Raw genomic sequence first — 21,004 nt, 5'->3', positions numbered from 1 at the left:
GCGGAGGAGTAAATACACTGATGTATTGATCGACTCGGATCAACCAGTCTCAGCCTGAAAGGCAAAGGCACTTCATAGATTTCTGTTTACAGCCATACATCAGACTTATAGTGAGAATCCTCTCATGGTGCTGTAGTAGATTAAGATCAGGGCTCGTTATATATCACAAGCAATCCATCCTACGGTGGCTGAGAAGTGAAAAATACTTTTACAAATGCATAAACAAATTTACAAACTTTCACAACTTTTAAGAATTCCTTAAAAGCTAATTTACAAATTGCTACGAGGCTTTTACAAATGCATAAACACATAATTTTCACCATTGTAAATCTGTTTCAACATTTTACAAGAGTTTTGTTATTTGTATTTTTTTTTTATATAGTTATGTAAATTCGTTTTCAAAAATAACTGCTAAACATTCCAAGTTCTGACAATTTCCAACTTGTTTCTGAACAGCTGCTTATAATACATTGGTTTTTTTTTCCCTTAATAATGTAATGAAATGTTCCACAGCATGGCTCAGTAATCCTGTGCTTCATTAGCTAGATCTCACTCCTTCTGTTATGTTCAATTGGTCAACAAAGTGTTAATTCTATTGGTTTAATTCGATAAATTGTGAGTCTTTAAATTGGACAAATCTTGCGTTATGCATGAAACTTTTAGGGTAGTAAGGCTTTTGTTCAACTGCAAACAAACCATGTGTTTGTTGCCTACTCCTTATACTGCGATAATGGTGTCGGGACCTCTACTGTGCATTTTAGATGTTATTTTGCTCTGAAAACCACCTGATTGAAGCGGATAGTCGACTTGACACACCACAATAAAACCAAGCGTGGAGCTTGAAGACGCTTTAAATATTGATAGCGGTGGTTCTTTGAGACGAGCACTGGCAATCACTAGTTTAAACAAGTGTCCATGCAGACACATATCATCCATTCTGAGTAGACACAGTCTGAATTCCATTTCACGTCATCAAAACAAGGAGTTGTCTGTTGATGTATGGAAATGTCTCATTCGTGTTTTGGGACAGCATCACTGGAAAACGGGTGATTCAATGTCTAGAAAGTGTGACCAATATGTCCAATTCCACTGATAATTCTGTTCAAAATCTTTCGCTACGTGTTACGGTTCGTGTAGTGACCATCTGTCCTGTGATTGAAAATGAATGCTGCGCTTCATCTAAAGCGTGTATTGTACGGAAGAGGATTAGGGCCAATTTTGATGGAGAAAATCTTTTTTCACAAATCAAGAATAAAGTGGAAATGTTGAGATCAAAGTTGAAATTTCGAGAATAATGTTGAGATATAATTATCAAGATTAAAGTCAAAAAACAAGATTAAAGTTGACATTTTGCAAATGAAGTCAAAATACAATATCGTGAAAAAAGTCCAAGGTCTGCTAATGAATCAAACCTACGGAAGCTGACGAGGGCCAATTCACCATGACAACAAACTTCAAAGTTTGGTTTATTAACTTCCTTTTTTTTTTTTTTAGCTCATTAACACAGCATTGTAATTTCTTCAAGGACTTGTTGGTGAATATGGTGATTTGGCCCTACAATTGCTTCAATAGCAAACCTTTGACTTTTATCACAATATTGTATTTTGAGTTTACTTTCGAAATTTCAACTTTATTCTCGACATTTCAACTTGTTTCTTGATTTGCCCAAAATTTTTTTATTAATCAGAACTTGTCCTAATCTGCTTCCGTACTGTTGCGATGAACAAGTGTTTCAGATTACTATGACTGTATTCAAATCTAAAAAAAGACGCTGGTACAAAGACAGATTTTGCTGCTGGTGTTTTAGTTGAACTGGGTAACATTTTACCTTTGTGTCACCAATAGCGCGACTGTGCAGGGTTCCGTGCACAACAGGAAGGTGATTAATCAGTTGGTAGTAGGGCTGGGCGATATATCGAATATACTCGATATATCGCAGCTTGTAGTCTGTGCGGTGTTGAAAATGACCATACCGTTAAACTCGCGGACTTTTTTTTTTTTTTTTTTTGATTTATTTATTTATTTATTTTTTTTGAAATGTCATCTTAATGACAACATGCACAAAAGGGCACTATTTGTTTTAAAATATTGTAGTGGCATTATGTACAAAAAGTGCACTTTAATTTTGTGTTTTGAAATGCCATGTGAGTTGCATCCTGCACTAATGTCTTGTTTTGAAATGTCTCTGTGACAATTTTGCACAGAACGTGCACTTTCTGTTGACAATTTTATGTTTGAGCCACTCACTGTTTAATAAATACAGTTATGTCAACTTTGACTTAGTTGTGATATCCCCTTTTTTGCATGAAAGTTTAAAATTGGCATATATTAATGCAGTATGATCAAGAATGTTTTAATGTAGACATATAGAATCATCATACTGGTGTGATTTTGTGCATCAAAGTGTTAATTCAAGGGTAATGCAAAATATCGAGATATATATCGTGTATCGTGACATGGCCTAAAAATATCGCGGTATTTATAAAAGGCCATATCGCCCAGCCCTAGTTGGTAGTAATTAAAGGTTTCACAAATAATGTTTTGCGACCATATCACACGTTTCCATCATGGCATTTTTTTTTCCGTGTTAAATGGCTGGATGTGGGTTTAAGTAGCAGCTAGTGTGGTCAACGTCGTGTTTTTTGTGAATCATTTGAAGCATATTTTTAACAGTAGTTGACTATATTAACCCTATGTTTGGTATATTGGCAGGAGATGTTTCACATTATATTTATTTTCCACTTTTTGATTTCTACTCATGTATGATTGGGATATTTTGCATACAGATTGATAGTTAAACATCCAGGTAAATTCATATGTCTGTACATTATTGTCATTATAGAGTCAGACTCGATCCTGGATTGGATTTGAAATAATTTTTTCAGACTGATTGATTTAGTTTGCTTAGAAAATCCTTCATTCATTCATTGCACAGCAGAGCCATAATAAGGCAAACTGTTTGTGTCAGAGTGCAGTAACACCTGAACTGGGTTTATACCTACTATACAATCTGGAATAGGCTCCCCAATGGGTATTTTTGAACGCTTTACAAGCTGCTGCTTTTTCACACACTCCTGTGTGAATGTGTTGTCGTGACTGATCATGGCATGTGCTGTGAGAGAGACTATATACTCACTGTTAGCTAAGTGACAGACTCTAATATTGTTTTTTATTCCTCTAAAACAGGTCCTTCAGCTCAACCTTATTTGGTGACACTTTGCTGAACTAGATCACATTATATCCGTGTGTGTGTGTGTGTGTGTGTGTGTGTGTGTGTGTTGTTGTTATTGTGAAAGTCCCTTTTAATTTAGGTGTGTTTGGCTTTGCCACAGACAGACGCTAAAGCCCAGTGGTGCTGCTGGAGGGAGAATAATGACTGTATTAATATTAATGAGGGTCATCTATTGCTGACCCACTGTGGCTCTAACTCATTTACTTACTCTCAGCCAAACAATAGCTCAAAGGGAGAATGACGCTCTGAGTTTTTGACCTATTTTTCTGTGAACTGGAGCTAAAGGCTACACACTCGGCCGCGCTGAGCCACCTGACCACACTTTAGCGCCCTCATTACGCCCAGCTGTAGCCTCTGTTTGTTCACCCTTCCCCTGATGTTTGGGTCACACATCTACCTCTCTTCCTCTACAGTCTTCACCTCTGCCACTTTTTTATCAACCTGCCATATTTCATCATTCCTTTATTTCATGTAGTCATCGTCTGGAAATTCCTTTGCCCTTCTTCTTCTTCTTCTTCTTCTTCTTCTTCTTCTTCTTCTTCTTCTTCTTCTTCTTCTTCTTCTTCTTTTTTTTCTTTTTTTTTCTCTCACCTCTACCCAGTCGTCACCTTTCTTTCCTTTTCAAGTCTATCTCATCTCTATCATTTCTTTCTTCTTTACACAAGGAGTGAAAACACCCCACGACTTTTCTTTAAGTGATGAAATATCATATTTAATGATGAAAAATTATTCTGTTTTGTGCCCGAAAAGCCATTTCACTAAGGCTGTGTTTGAAATGCCATACTACATAGTACTATGCACTAAGGCTGCATGATTAATTGGTATAAAATCGAAATCGGATTATTTATTGAGGGGGATTTTTAAAAAGTTAAAATTGGAATCTAGATTTTCTTGTTTAATCATGTGTAGTCACGGTAAGACTCTGTCTTTTTACAAACTGTTGAAAAACAAGTTTCAAACACATCTTTAATGTGATAGACATTTGTTACAACCTTGTTATTTTATCAAACCCACAGGGGATTTAACATTCTTTGTTAAAGCTTTGCAGTTGCACTTTATTCCCAATACGGAAATTTGTTTTCACTTTTTCAATCAAAAGAAAAAAATTGCAATAATTAAATTCAGTGTGTGTTTTTTTTAAAAAGGGGGAAAAAAATCGAAGGAAATCGAGATTTTGTTTCGAGCTAAAATTGTGCAGCTTTACTATGGACTACAAACACAATGAGTATATACTGCATACTCTATACTTTAAGAAGGGTTAGGAGGATTAGGATGATGACTGTTCCCACTGAAGTATACTTCTGTTTCCCAAGATGCAAAAAATTCATAAAAAATGTAAATAAGTAACAGACTAAGACTGTGTTTGAAATGGCACGCTCCAAACACACTACAAACTCACTGAGTATATACTGTCTACTACATACAGTATCTGTAATATAAGTGTGATTAGGATGATGACCATTCCCACTGAAGTATACTTCCAAGTTTAATTGATTTTCAGAGACCCGCCATTGTGCTACTGACAAAACTTCTGGTTAACTTCAAAATAAGAGCCCGATTTACAAAAGCGTTAAAAACTAATGGAAGACAAGAATAGATACTTTTGTTTTGAAAAGGGGATGTTTCACTTTTAGCTTGAAGCTGGTCACAGGACGATTTTATGTTCCGCTCGCAATGCATCATGGGGCGGTTGAGTATGACTAGTGTGCCCACCATGCATACCTCAAAAATCTCAATCTTTCTTTACTATCTAATGTGAACGCACTCCATACTAACTTTGGCGTCAGACTTAGTGTGAGTAGTACGTGAATGCCATTTTGAACATAGCCTAACACTTGCATTGTTTCTCCTGATTTGATTCTAGTTCATGTTTCTAACCACGACTGCTCCCCTCCGACGAGGAAGCACCCCCCTGCCAGTGAAACACCAACTGCGGAGAGAAGAGGCCGTATCCGATGACTGCGATTGGATCCCGGGCTTAAATGAGCCCACCACGTTGCCTATCAGTGACACATCTGTGCCTCGGGACGATTCCTTTAGCCAGTTGGCGGCTGCTTCGGCAGCCTCTGCACAGTCATCTTACCACAGCCATGGAGGGGCGCTAAGGATAGTCCTAATGGGGCAGAACGGTGTGGGCAAGTCATCACTGGCTTTTTCTTTGGCCGGCCAGTCGGACAGATCTCTTTCTATAGACTCTGATTCACAAGCATTTGGTAATTCACCACAGCTCATTTGAGGGTTGGGATTTTGCGTCTGTGTAGGGCCGACATGGGCAACGGCAATGGTTGCAGCACCCAAAAATATTTTTTAAAAACAGCTGCAAAAATACACAAAATTACCAGTACTACAAAAACATACAAAAAATCTGAAAAATACACAAAGGACCAACAAAAATACACAAAAGAACAAAAAATACGTTAAAAGACAACAAAATTACTGGTACACAAAAGAAATACACAAAAAGACAAACAAATTCACGAAACAAATAGACAAAACAGCAAAAATTTATGATAGGCAATATTATTGGCCGATATTTGCCATAAGATTTAATATCGGTTGACACTGGTATCGGTTTTTCCACCAATATTGAAATACAGATATGTGCTAGTGTTTAACACAACATTTTGAAAATAAGATGTTTTATATCCAGTGGGTATTAATCATATTAAAAGTAGATGGAGATGGTCACATTATATATATCTCCTTGATACATAATGTGACAAAAACAAAGGACATGTGAGGTCTATGTATGTATCGGTATCGGTTAATATCAGAAATTAAGTGTTGGACATTATCTGCATATCAGATTTTGGCAAAAAGCTGATATCAAACATCTCTGGCAAAAACACAATACAATTACAAAAAATATTCAAAACTATGGAAAAACCCACAATGTAAACAAAAAATACACATTCTTGTGGCCCCCACTGTGATAAAAGTTGCCCATGTCTGGTGTACAATGTGAACAAACCCCTTTTTATGTGTGTGTTTTTACCCCTGCAGTTCACAGTAATTCAAGTATACTTAGTTTTAGTCTTGCTATGCGCTACATGGCAAAGGTGCCAAGTTAAATGTCTGTAATTGTCTTTCTAAAGGACTCATCTCTAAATCTATTCCAACTGCTTATTAGTCTTTTTAGTGTCACAGAGTAATGGACCAATAGACCTGACAGGGGAAAGGTGTGGGTAAACTTTGTGTGCACAGGGACCAACACAGTATATTGTGCAAACCTAACAACACTAAAGTTGGCCTCACTGGGGACTTAATCCAGTTGTTATAAGGCAGTTACACCATTATTCTTTTAAATGTTGTTTATTTCATCAAATATTTAGCACTGTTAAAAGCTTCAGTTGTTCTTTTCTACATGGATTTTCTGACCAAACTCTGCTTTTGTGGTATTCATTTAAGAAACGTGTGGGATTTTTTTTTATATAGATGAATAAATAATTAAAGATATTCATCAATTTATTAATGTTATTATCTGGAGTATTATCTCACTTCTAGCCACTGAAGCAGAGGTTGGATGTCAGGTGCTGGGTTGGATTCCACAGGATGAACCTGAGACATTTAGTGTGTGGAGTTTGCTTGTTCTCCTCTTACTTGTGTTGGTTATATTTGGTGGATCAGGTCCCAGTACATGCTGGCTACATTGGCCTTCAAGGTTTGACTCAAAGTGGTGACTCACTTCCACACAGTTATACTCTAGTTGGATTTGAACATTTATTTGAACCAACTTGCACAATTCTTTTTATATGATGGGTCAGATTAACTCGATTATGTGTTACAGCTGCAGGTGAATGAAATGACCTACTGTGTAACATTTATTGTTGCTATAGTGCCTGCTGTTTGTTTTGTTTACGCTGTTTTTTGTAACATATGAATGTACTTGCAGGTGAGGGCTACGAATGCACAGTGACAGTGGATGACGAGGACAGTAAAGTCATCATTTTTGACAACTGGAAACAGGTGAGTCACTGTTTGTTATGGTCAACGATTGTGTAGAGCACATATGTCAAACTCAAGGCCCGGGGGCCAAATCCGGCAAATTAGATCATCCAATTTGGCCCGCAGGAGAAAGTTGAAAAGACAGAGAAGAACATAAATCATTGTCTATATTACCAAATAATATATCAGCAGATAAATACACTAATACAATGAAACTCCACAATACAAAGGAGGATTGTGATTTTCAAATGACTGCAGTCACTTTAAATTTCAAATTGCTCAAATAACTCAGTTTTCCTGAAATTATTTTACATAATTTCCCCAAATTAAATAGAAATTGGTCACAAATTAAATTTCAATTTTAAAGAAAAAAATCTTGTAGGGACTTATTGCATGGATGTTGTTGATGTCTTACATTTTTTATGTATGATTTATTCATTGTGTAAAGTACAAACTTGGGAGCATTAATGTTGAAATTACTCATTTTCCAGCCTAAAATCTCACTTAAGATCAAACTGCTTTGTATTGAGTTTGACAACCCTGGTGTAAAGCCTAGGTTCCAAAAATGTGGGGTACCAGTGCCCCTAGGGGTACACAAATTGTCATAGGGGGTACATGAATAGAAAATTCAAAACAGCGCAACAACATTGTAAACGAGAATAATAATCGAGCAGCAGTCAGGAGCCTCCATGCATTGCCACAAATTGCACATGATGCTAGCAGCGCTAAACTTGTAGATAGCCAAGCTAGCACGGCCATGGACAGCAGCAAGGAGTCAGATGCAGAGCCCCCCCCCCCCCCCCCCCCCCCCCCCCTCAAGCAGCTTCAGACAGAAACAATCTAATCAAAAAGTGCAAATATGAAATAATTTTTTTTATTATACAGTTTGTTGTTCCTCAACATGACAGGTAAAATTTAGAGACAAATATCATAGTAGGGCTACCTTGTTTATGACCTTACTTTATTATGTTTCTTCAGTGTGCAGGAGTAGGGGGTACATGTCTGAAGGGGTACGGGACTGTGAAAAGTTCGGGAACCACTGGTGTAGAGTAGTGTTTCTCAAAGGTTAGTACACAATGGCATTACAGGGGATCCTAGAGAGGGAGAAATTAAAAAAAAAAAAAACAAATAAATATGGGGTTTTATAATGTTTATTTTTAGTTACATTTATTATAATTATAATAACGATGATGGAAATGATCTTGATTAGAACATTAACAGAAAATACTCGGGTCAGCCTTGGTCCTACAACAGGGGGACATGACACGAAATGATACAAACTATGGAAATGAATCAATTCAGGAGCCACTAAATACTGTTTTATTCCACTTATTTACAAAATCTGATTCTTTAAAATGTGTGTTATCACTCATTCATTCCATCATTATGGTCGATTGTTGCTTTTTCATAATATTCTGAACAAAATGTTGTAGTGATAGAAATATGAGAAAAGGGGGTACTACAGCCAAAAAAGGGTTTGGGAACCACTGGTGTAGAGCAGATTCTCACCCTGACTCAGGAAAAGAGCAAAGCCTTCTTTGTTCATTTTTTAATGGTGAGAGACATTTGATGTTATGCACTCGGTTGTAAGGAGATTGTGTTTTTTTACGCTTGGGTCGGTGTGTGTGTGGGTGCGCGTGTGCGTGTGTGTGGGTGCGTGTGCGTGTGTGTGCGCCCGTACACGCCACAGTGAGTCCTGGAGTAGCAGCTGTGTTCACTCTTTGAAGTTCCATCAATTGAATAACCGGCCGTCGTTTTCCTTTAATCTGCATTTGTTCCAACAGCCAGAAAGGCACATTTCTGTGTGAGAGCAGAAATCACCGCCACTTTGCGTCATTTTGCATTTGTTGGAAAGTTGGAAGTGATCAGGGTGAGCGGGCTAATAGGACCCTGTAGCCATGTTTTTTTTTTGTTTGTTTGTTTTGTTTTGCTTCACGCAGGCCAAACTCGAGGCATTCAAAAGGGAAAAAGCATCTTGTTAGTGACGGCTCCTTGTGACACACAAGACATTCTGCATAATTAAAAAGCTTGCAAGTTAATAATGCTAATTATGAGTGATGTGATGGAACAGCAGTGGCATTTAATTAGTCAGCTATAGGGCATAGTAGCATTCCATTCCCAACTGTTCCTCCTCTGGGGGTTTATATCTTCTTTTTGGCATTTCTTCCCTTTCTCTGCAATCATCATCTGTTCTTCACATCCATTCAACTCTACGGCTTCTTGCACTTGTTAGCCTCAGCGCCCTGGTTTCAATCTCATTGGGAGTTGATTACATTTGTTATTTTGTGCGTGTTAATACAAGGCAGGGCATTAAGGCTGAAGCAACAGACGAAGGCCAGCGGGAAGCTTGGAATAACTCCAGGACTGTCAGCAGTGAGAGGGACTGATGGAGGAAGGGGGGTGGTGCTGACTGGACAGCGTCCCATGAAGTATTTAGCCATTTTTCAGTACCTGCAGGCAGGGTTGGGGTCAATTAAAATTGTAATTGATAATTCATTACAATTATGACACAACTATAACTGTAATTGTAATTGTAGTTTTTTTTTTTTACTGTTTTAATTGTAATTGAGTTCAGGTTGTCATGGAAATTCTATAAAAATGTCAATTTACAATTGAATTAAACACAAATCTAGTTCTATATGTCTTACACATACATAGTTAAAACTTATTAAAATATGTTTCAGATCAACTTCCTGTCAGTAGTTAATTTGACCATTTTACTGACGGAAAAAAGGCTCAGATGCCCACACCAAAAATATTAATACCAATATGTTGATTGATTAGGAAGCCAAACAAGATAACCAAGAGATGAGAAACTAATTACATGATATATAATATTGTATTTTACAGCTGATTTAAGACATGTGACAAAACTGACCCGTTATCATAAGAGATGCTAACAGAAAGCTAACACAAGAGAAAGATTATGTTTTATGGGCTTATTTATTAAAGGCTCAGTAATTGTGATGAAATGAATTAGAACTTTAGTAATTGAGAATGTAATTGTAATTGACTTTCAGGGGAAAAAAATTATAATTGCAATTTTTATTGTAATTGGAAAAAATGCTGGTCATCGTAATCATAATTGAGTTGTAATTGAACATGGATAATTGAAGGCGTGATTGTAATTGAAAAATGTAATTGACCCCAACCCTGCCTGTAGGTAACATAATAACACACATAATGCATATAGGTCAACCCTGAGTCACACGCACGCACGCACACACACACACACACACACACACACACACACACACACAGGTGCAAGGGCAGATGTTATCCAGCAGTTTCACACACTTCCGAGCACATTAATAACTACTAGCTTTACTGTTAGCTCTAGCTATCCCAAGAGGCAGAGCTTCTGGCCTCGTGCACTGCCAACGTTCTCCAAGGGGCCACCTAACCCACACCCGGGTTACTATAGCAACGCTACACGCGCACACACACACACACACACACGCAAGCTAAATTAATCACCAACTCACACATAGGATCATGCTAGGATAGGCAGCAATGTTCCCTCCCATCACTGGGCAGCATCTCCTTTCTTATTCCCTCACAATGAAAACTGCAACAACAACAACAAATGGAAAAACTGTTGCAAACATTATTTGTTTTACTTTTTCCTTCTGTTGCTTCTTAGATTGAGTCACAGTGTATTGACACAGCTGAGCCTGTTCTGAGCAGGGAGCAGCTCATCAACTACAAGTAGAAATCAGCAAATGGTGCAGAAGCCCCTGTAAATGTAAATGTAAAAGCAGCCTGAGCTGACAGCCTTGCATCTGTCTATGGACGTTGGGTGGAATGTGTAATGACACCAACATAGAGCAAATCCGGCCTTTTAGCGCATCCAATTTGACCTGTAGGAGAAAGTAAAAATGACAGAGAAAACATAAATTATTGTGTAATTTATCGTATAATCCAGTGGTATATATCTCAAATTCAACAACTCCACAATATTTTTAGGGGTGTGAATTTTTCCTTTGTTCATATCACATGAATGCAGTCATTTTTAATTGCAAATTGTGGAAAATTACTTTTTCCGCAAGCATTTCTGCAAAATATTGAAAACTGGGGCACAATGATGTTAAAGTAGTTTTTTTTTTTCACCATCTCAAATCTATGGCTCACTTGAGGTCAAACTGGTCCATATTTGGCCCCTGAACTAAAATGAGTTTGACACCCCGGTATACAGCAGTGATTCTCAACTGATGGGTAGCGACCCAGAAGAGGGTCGCAGGCCTTTGACTGAAAAATAAAAGAGTAAAAAAATCTTTTAATCTGAAAAGGCTCAGAATGCTGTATATTCACACTCCTAACCAGTAGGTGCCTACGATGCCTTGTAATGCAAATGGCCTCCCACCATTCACGTGTAGAAGAAATCCAGCGATTTGCTATCAGTTAGCAGCTAAAACGAACAAAGGTAAATCTGTGAAATTAGATTTCACCTTGATTCATACATTTTGAGTTTGTAGATAAAAATGGTTACACCTGAAGCACTGAGTTATGAAACTGTTACTGAAGTTACATTAGGTTAAAGTTCAGTGTTGTGTGTTGAAGGGCTGACCGATATGGACCAAAACTCATATCTCCATATTTTTTTCTAAAAATGGCGATATATGATATGAATCTTGATTATTTTAATTCAAATGAAGGCTGACCAGAAAGACAATTCAGGGTTTATGATGTAATTAACAGCTGCACAATATGTGCCACTTTTGGCTTTTTCTTCTATAAGGGACAGCACGTGTGAGTGAGTTATTTAGTGTGGCTTGTTTAGGGGAAGGTCTGGGCTAGGACACAATTAGTGATCCATCTAACTGTGCTTTTTATGTTGTTCTGAGAAGTAGCAAAAGCAGCCACTCCTAAAACGAGTAATTTGATACAAAATAAGCTATAATACAGTATATATGTATCGACATATGCAGTATTGTTATTTTCTATATAGCCAAAATAAAAAACTCAATATATCTTGAATCTCGATATATCACCCAGCCCTAGTGTGTTGTGTGTACATTGTTGTGTCCCCAAGATGCACTTTTTGGTTTTATATTAAAATAGTTGTTAAAAGGAACATTTCCTCTCTGGCATGACAACATTTTGTTCATCATAAACTTGAATTTTGTGTATTGGTACACTGATACATTGCACTATATGTAAGGTTCAAACTGCAACATGTTTTCATTAAATACATTTGAGATGTTGAAAATGTTGCTTGATTTGGGTCGTGGCTTCTCTATATGAGAAGCCAGTTGAGAACCAGTGGTATAGGCTCTGCTCATCCAGACGCTAGGATATACTGCAAGTGTTGTTTGTGTCATGGGAGGTATTGCGGGTTTAAATAAGTCATCCATCCGCTTAAAATAGAAGCACTTGGCCTTGACCTAGCTGGACCAGGCTGTGCCCGTTGCCTTTAATCGGACGTTGTTGGTTGCTGACGTGTGTCCTAGTCACTTTGGTTGTGGGTCTGTTACACCAAATCCTCTATGCTGGTGTTGTCCTAGTGACCAAGCTCGTCTGATTTCCTTCCAGACTGGAGTTTCCATTATTATTTAATGGCTTGAAAATGAAATATTTACAAGAGACAACAAAAAGCTGCAGTCTCATGTTTGGAAGAATGTAGGTCAGTGCTGTGAATGTGTGTGATTAGCAGTCAGCTGTATTCACAAATGTTCACTATCCACGTTGTTTTCTATAATATACATATTCCTTTAGTTTTTCATTCATTTTACTGGATTTGATCACTACTGGAATGGATTTTTCAAATTGACATAAATTACAGTGAGCCTCTTCACATATGTCATATGATCTAGATGGCAATGCATGTTAATAAGTACGCCTCCATCCATCTAAGTGCTGCAGCTCATTCAACCTAGCAGTTCACACAGTCCTGAAAATGATCCCCCTGAATATGTTTTTTGTAGTTTTTTGGTTCTGCCTCATGGGAGTTCCATTCTGCACAGTTTTTTTTTTGCTGTAATCCACATGAGCTATTATACCTAAGCACTCTGGTTTGTTTTGCTCTCTCCTTTGGGAGTTGCCGCTCAATTTGCCCCGAAAACGCTGTGTGAACTAGAAATCAAGAGCAGAGAAAGTGCTGCAGATATTATAAACCTTTACATTCTTTAAAGTCAAATTGTATATAATGTGTTGCTTAGTAACAACAGGAAAAACATTCAATTATAGACAAACAAAAGTGCTTTTTCATGGAAACTGGAGTCATATCTTGATGCTAGTAATTATTGGAGTTCATTTAAAGCTTTACTATTGTTCTTTTGCTTGTAGCAGAGATCTGTTTAAGATCTACTTTTCAGCTACATTTGAAAATGTATATTTATCTATTGGCCTTTTTTTTTTTTTTTTTTTTAATGGATAAAAACCAACATTTCAAAATTTCCTAAATTCCATTTCAGGGTTTACCGATTTACGTGTCACGTCTGTGTGTCTTTACTCGCTACAAAACTTCCCGAAATTGTACCAAACACGCAAAATGGGGTAAAAAAAACTGCTTATTATGAATTTTACATTTTATATGGTTCAGTATTTACAAAATCTGGATAGTTACACTGAAATCATGTAAGATGATGTCACGTGGGAGATGTTAGCCACACTGCTAGACCCTCAGCATCCTGTTTAACGGGGGAAAATACCATGGAAATGCATGACATGGTCCCAAAACATCATTTGTGAAACCTATAATTACTGAGAAACAAGTGAATCACCCTCACAATTTGCACAAAACCCTGTTACATGTAGTGGATGAGTTTATTTCTAGACGTTCAATCACCCGTTTTGCAGTGAAAAATACCGTGTTAATGTTTAATTGTTTAAAAAAATGCATGTCAGGCATTTCCATATTATATTGGAGCCCAATTTTAATTAAAGAGAGAGAGAGAGAAAAGAAATGTGTCACATTGCTATTTACGCGTCAGTCTGATTTGACCTTTTCCAAACCAGAATTACTTTTTTTTATTGTTTGATTCATTTTCCAAGGTCACTGAAAATCTGACACTTTTTGCGGAATGGTTGTTGTCTCAAAAGGAAGCGTTGGGGATTCTTTTCAAATATGCTAGCGTAAGCTTTCAAGGGCAAGTTTTTAATAGAAATAATTCCAAATTCCTTCAGGGAAAATATAACGTTCCATCAAATGTTCTACTGCTCGCCATTTCAACAGTTTCTTCCCACAAGCTGTGATCACTCTAAACAGTGGAGTTTTTATTGTACAGAATCGACCCAATAGTATTTTTATGTGGTTTTATGTGACTCTTTATTGTGCAGTATTTTACATTATAGTATTTTTAGTGGCATTGATTGATTGATTGTTGTTTGTTTTTTATTATGAAATGTCTTTTTAAATGTTGACTGCACTTTTTCCAATGGGGTTTTACTGCAAATGGCTGATAAACTGAACTGAACTGAAGTGAAGTTACGTCTGTTTTGAGGTTTTGGAATATTTCTCCATTTGTTGCCAGTTCCCGGCCCCTAAGAAAAGATAAACTTTCTGAATAGATATTGAGATTAAAGATAAATCTACACTTTTGTGTTCTCAAATTTTTTAAATAATATTCTACTGTGCCCAGGAGGAAAATCCTCTTATAGTCGACCTCTCCATGTGGGCCAGAGGTCAGCAACAGAAACGGATAGGGATTCTGGGATTTACTAATGGATGGTCCAGCTGGGTTGGGGGAACCAAATGTTGCGATATTAAAACCAGAATAGAGGTCACGTGGGGACAGAGACAGCCTCATTCCCGTGTGGGAGAAAACAAGACGATAGGCGTGAGAATCTCTCGTCTGTTGTTGTGCCCTGAGTGTGTGCTGTGATGTCTGCTGCTCTGAACAAGGAGGTGGTCATTTGTTGTCAGTGGTGCTTAGCCTATGGAGTACTTATGTATTAGTGTGTTGTTGTGTAGTGTGCTCTGGCCTGGTTAGTGCATGCCAGATGGCCCAAGTTGTGCTTAATCGGAAGGAAACGTTGACTTTGAGAATGTAAGTGTCCTGTTTGCGCGACGAATTGTCGTCGTCGTATTATCAGATTTTGGCTTAGGTGCCCATGTGCTCATCTCTCCCCCTTTTTTTCCATCCTTTCCTTTTGTCGTTTCTTCCTTAACTTTATTATTTTTGTTTGACTGAACAGAACACAAACCAAACAGGCAGATGTCAGCTAAATGCATTTGTCTGTTTTTGACAAAGCAACCTAGTTTGTTTTTTTGTGCATGTTTGAAGAAGCAAGTGGGTTTAAGCTTGGCCTTTTGTCTTTGCCCTAAGCTGCTTTACTCATGCTGAATTAGGTGAACGACTTCAGAGCCAATAGATTGCAGTCACTCATTGTTGTCTTTCCACGTCTACCAAGGTGTATGTTACACATTCTATGCACACTCTCAGGCCAATAGCTGTGTTTTCAGCCTGGAGCCCCTGAATGGTCTGAGCCCTCAAGCAGAACATGTCTAATAAGTGATTCATTGTTCTCAAGTGTTAATGGTTGCTAAGGGAGTGAAGGACTTTCTGTGAAGGTGTGTGTTTTGTTTAATTAGAAGCATGCGTGTGTATACCATGTTGATCTTTGGTTATTTTTCGTACGATTCCAATTTTTCAAATGCACACAACCGTTGTTTATTTTGTTTATATGTTCATATATATATATATATATATATATATATATATACACAAAATGACACGAAAAAATACACAAAACAAAAGCAAGAATTACAACATTACAGACAAGACAAGAAAAACACAGAAAATATTCCAAAACCACACAAAACTACTACAAAAATGAACAAACTGACAACTAAAATAGACAAAGTGGCTAAAAAAAAAAGTCTATAAAATGACACAAAAAAATCACTCCACAAACCCACAGTACTAACAAATTACTCAGATAATATGACACCAAAAAACATACATTTTAGAGAAAAAATACACAAAAGGACAACACAAATGCACATAATGCCTCATAACAAGCAAGGCAACAACACACACAGAATGACGGACAAACACACAAAATTACTATAATAATAATTACTTCTTTTCTGTCTTAACACTCAGATTGGTCATTATTCTAAATGCTGATATGAATGTTGATAATGTGGCCCTTCGATCAAACAAATCCATTTTTGTGGCCCCCGCTGTGATGGAAGTTGCTCTCCTCTGGGTTAGGATGATTGGTGACTAAGAAGCAGTTTTAAGCAAGTAGAGTATTGTACAAGTGGATACTCAAGAGTTGCATTTACTGGAATATCCAACATAACATTATCAGACGTGTAACCACAATCCTGGTATCTATGTATATATACAGTATATATATATATATAACATGCAAACTCATGAGGCCCATGAAAGAGTCATTCTAGGATATACAGTATTTCCCAAATCAAGTCAAAATCATCGCCTTCATTTAGTCATAATTTCAATACAGAGTCAGCTGAGTAAATTTAGCTTTGAATACAAGTCAGTGTTGCTAATCCAGATATAGATTCATGGTAAAAGTGATTGTGTAATTATCTCACAGCTGTTTGAACCATAACACCATACACTTTGAAAAAAAACTCATGTGACTCGACATCAAACAAATTTCACCACATTGCTGCTGTATCTTGCTAACCCACACTAGACTCAGGACACATGGAGACCCCCCCCCCCCCAAGCCAGAGCTGTTACATCTGTCATCTCATTTTAAAAAGCACCTTAATACTTACTTGTTTAGGCAGGCAGTCACTTCACCCTCATCACCCAACTCACTGCTAATGTGCTATTTTGAACTGTTTGTATGTTTGTGTGCAATGTGACTCCAATTTTCCGTTTAAAAAAATTCCAAATGACCTTGTTCTGTTTCCTTTCTGTTTCATCATCTTTCATAATTCCAGCAAGATTCTTTTTGTCTTCTTTTTGAAAATTATGTTAAGGTTAAATTTATTCAGACAGCTGTTCCCCAGGAAATACACTTCCATTTCCTGACATGTTTTGACTGACAACTGCCAGTCTTTGTCAGAGGCATCTGCTGATCGCTTTGATGTTTCCTTTGAAGTTTTCTGTGTAATAATTCCAGCAAAATTAGTTTTGAATAATATGTTTAATAAGGTTTCATTTATTCAGACAACTGTTGTTCAGGAAAATCATCTTTCACTGTTAAGGTGACTTTAGTGGCTATTACGCTTCCAAAAATCATACCAAACATGCTTAATACGGTTGAAAAACAGTCAACTACTGTTCTTCAGATCATGATTTACAAAATTGAGATGGTTACGCTGAAATCTCGCAAGAGCGACATTAGCCACACTGCTAGTCACTTAGCCACCCCTTTCAGAGGAAACCTTGAATTACTCCCAAATGATGAATCACCGTCACATTTTGCATAAAACCCAGTGCAGCCGTATGGTTGGAGATTCTCCATCGGTGATGTGTCACCAGGTTAAATGACCACCCGTTCAGCTTATACATCAACAGATAAATCTGTTTTTGTACCAGTGCCCTTTTTAGATTTGAATGCAGTCATAATATTCTTAAGCACTTGTTCATCACAACAGCATTTAATCACAGGACAACATGGTCACTATTCTATCCATTACATTATCGGCGTAATACGACATATACGTCCATTTGTTTCTAGAGATTCAGTCACCTGTTTTCTATTGAAAAATAATGTGTAAAATAAATGCATGATAGTGCCCAAAAATATAAATGTGAGACATTTTCAAGTCGCCACGGGGCCTAATTTGAAATGAAGATAGAAAGAGAGAAAAGAAACGGTCAATGCTTTTTCCATTTCAGAATGGGAATTCTGTTTTCATTCATGTTTGCTGTTTTAATCCTGTAAAACACTTTGTGAGCTTCATCTGTGAAAATTGCTTTACAAATAAATGTTACTTACGAACTGCTGTCACCCACTAATCTGTAGGATTATGCACCGTAATTACTCAGCAGACAAAGTTGAAGGGAATTGGCATTTTACTGAGATTAACACTATTTGCAATGATAATTTGAACACATGCTCAAAGTCAAAGTACATAGTAAAAATGGTAAATAAAAGAAAGATTTTTTTTTTTTTAATTATGAATCCATTATGTGAGTTATAAATTTGAGATTTGTAGCCTTAGACTCGAGAAGAATTTTTATACTTAAATCTAGGCAATTTATTATTTAGAGCTCAATGAGTGCTGTCTCTTTATGATGTGTTGAATATGTCAGTTTGTGAGCAGTGTTTTAATGTTTGTGTGTGTGTGATGGTTATGAGAGTCATGAGTATTGACAGATGGCCTGCGTTTTGTAAACAGCGAGGAGCAGCTTAATCAAGAGGAGAGGAGCGGGGTTATCGAGCAGGAGAGCAACACTGTCCTGAGCTGCTCTGTGTCCGTTTCATAGTCGAGTGTATCTCTCCCAGTTTGCCTCCTGCCGTGCTTCATCATGCATTCAAATGAGTTCCGCTGCACATTTTTACATCCATGTCTACAAAGAGAAACGTCTTCCTCTTCCTGACTTTCTGCCTCAATACTTCATCCTCACCCTCCTTGTGATTCATTGACATTTGTGCTCAGGGGTTTGATCCAATGCGTTTGGCTGTGAAAGACTATCAATTTTTCAAACATCTGAATGTCTTCAGAGGGCACCTACCTCCAGGCCTGTGGATGTAGGGCAAGGACATCTCGCTCAAACACACTCGATATGAACTCCAGAGAAAGTAAACAGATTTCTGGTGGAAGTAATGTTTTTTTTTTGGTAACCTAGTAATTCATAAACTCAGATTATTTCAGTTTAAACAATATTAAATAATGTTGTCAGGAGTTTTCTATGTTTCTGAATGATTCACTAGGAAGGTTAGAGATTTAATCTTAAACCCTTCCAGCAATTATTTTTTTTACCGGTACTTATCAGAATCAGAAATCAAAATCAGAATCAGAAAGGTTTTTATTCGCCAGGTACAGTTTAGAACAGTACAAGGAATTTGACTTGGTATTTGCAGGAAAAGACACACATCAACACACCGCGGCTGCCGTTTTTGGTGCTATCGTGTTTAGATGAAAAGTGGGATTAGAACCGGAGGAGAGGAAGGTGGGGAGGGGAAAATGGCAGGTCTTAGACTGAATTCACTATGGGAAGTGCAGTTTAACACTAGAGGGGTAAAGAGGGGAAGTGGATATCCAGCCACTGGGGGGCACAGGCGTGCAGCCTCTGGACGCTTCTCCACACTTCCCTGAACTGGAGGGAAGGGGGGGAGGGTGGAGTGCAGTGAAGGCATAGACAAAATAAAACCTCTGATCTCTACTCTGAAACAGTCAGATGTTATGTGGCCTTGATAAGCCTGGTTCAGAAGACAAGAGTCCAGATGGCAGGGTTGGGGAGGAGTAGGGAGGAGCGTCAGATCTGTAAACATCCATGGAGATGTTTACAGATCACCATGGATGGGTGACAGCGATTTGTTTTTGTTTAGAGTCTCTGGTCTCAATAAATCCATTAAGTGGTATCAAACAGGTTGCCCTGCGATGGACTGGCGCCCTGTCCAGGGTGTACCCCCGCCCAGCGCCCAATGAGTTTCGGAGATTGGCACCGGCAGACCCCCGCGACCCTGTAAAACAGGAGCAAGTGGGTTTGAAAATGGATAGATGGATGCATGGGTATCAAACAGCAATTGGCTGAGACATCTTCCCCATCCTCTCCAAGATTGTGACGATTCCAAGCAGATGCTTTAAAGTAGCCTCCTGCTTACTTTTTAGTTCGTTCATCATGATTGCCTGAAAGTTCAATGCTCTGCCTCATCCTGATGACTGGCAGCCTTCCCAAAACAGTTGCCAACGTAATACAGACTTTATGATAGATCAGAAAGTTGCCAGCTCCAATCAACAGCATCCCTGCTACCATGATTCCAATCATGTATGTATCCTCCACAGAGAGTAAAGACAGGCACACGACCTTCCATTTGTTCCAGGAATCCATCGTGTATCCGGCTGCAAACGTTCCGTCCTGACACACAGGCTTCTCATTGATAATTAGCATTAAGTGACCAGCTGACCAATTATATAATTTCGGTTTTTGGATGAATGCAGAAAAAGTCTCCTATTAGATCCACAAGACAGCAGACAAAAACAAGCAAGGATAAGGAGGAGAGCAGGAGCAGGAAAAATAATGCAACCGCCTCCGAAGAGAAGCAGAAGATGTGTTTCCATTACAGTTTTTCACAAAGGTTATATTTCTGAAGTTTCAACAAAGTATGATTGCGCTTTGAACGTGTTACCATTGGATGCTGTTTTGGATAGGAGCCTTGTAATTCAGCTGAAATCTCATCCCGCGAGGCTTCACTGCGGGAAGATGGTTGCTCCAAACCACCTTATAACACTCTGCATTTCTTTGTTGTTTGCTGTCTAATATTGCAGTAATAATGCTACTTTAAAATCACATTAAAATGATTTACTTGCATGCAGTTGCTCCCTGAATGTGACTGCTTCAACTATAGCTCCTAGATGTTCCACTTTATCAGCAAGAAGCTACATTAATTGCAGAGAGAAACCTTCTCATGACCCGTTTTTGACCCATGAACCCCCTTCAGTTGGATGTAAAATGCGGCTGACTGGCCCAAGCAGGAAACACAGGAGAGGACAGAGATGGTTCCAGGCATTTCCAAGCCGCTGTCTCGGCTAAAGCACTTGGGCTAATTGAGCCTATGTGACAGGAAACCCTGACGGGATGCTGGTGGGCACTGTTAAGAGGGTCATGATTTTTCAAAGTGAAGCATGACATGTTCACAGACTCACAGTTTGGCAGAACACCCCCTTTATCCTTCCTATTCTCATGGGACAGTAGGACAATTTGATTGCTGCCTGCTTGTCACCGGCAC

General features: G+C 38.1%; 1 protein-coding gene across 1 annotated transcript in view; it reads left to right on the top strand.

Moving 5' to 3' along the window:
* Positions 1–21,004, top strand: part of rem2 (RAS (RAD and GEM)-like GTP binding 2) — a 51,223-nt gene that overhangs the window by 4,405 nt on the left and 25,814 nt on the right. Inside the window, exons 2-3 of the mRNA XM_028472215.1 lie at positions 5,097–5,445; positions 7,125–7,198. Coding sequence (XP_028328016.1) covers positions 5,097–5,445; positions 7,125–7,198 — 423 coding nt within the window. The remainder of the gene's footprint in view (positions 1–5,096; positions 5,446–7,124; positions 7,199–21,004) is intronic.

Source organism: Gouania willdenowi, chromosome 17 (assembly GCF_900634775.1).
Source record: "Gouania willdenowi chromosome 17, fGouWil2.1, whole genome shotgun sequence".
In the NCBI taxonomy this organism is placed as follows: domain Eukaryota; kingdom Metazoa; phylum Chordata; class Actinopteri; order Blenniiformes; family Gobiesocidae; genus Gouania; species Gouania willdenowi.
Note: the sequence above shows the minus strand (reverse complement) of the source record. Positions and strands in the feature narration are given on the sequence as shown.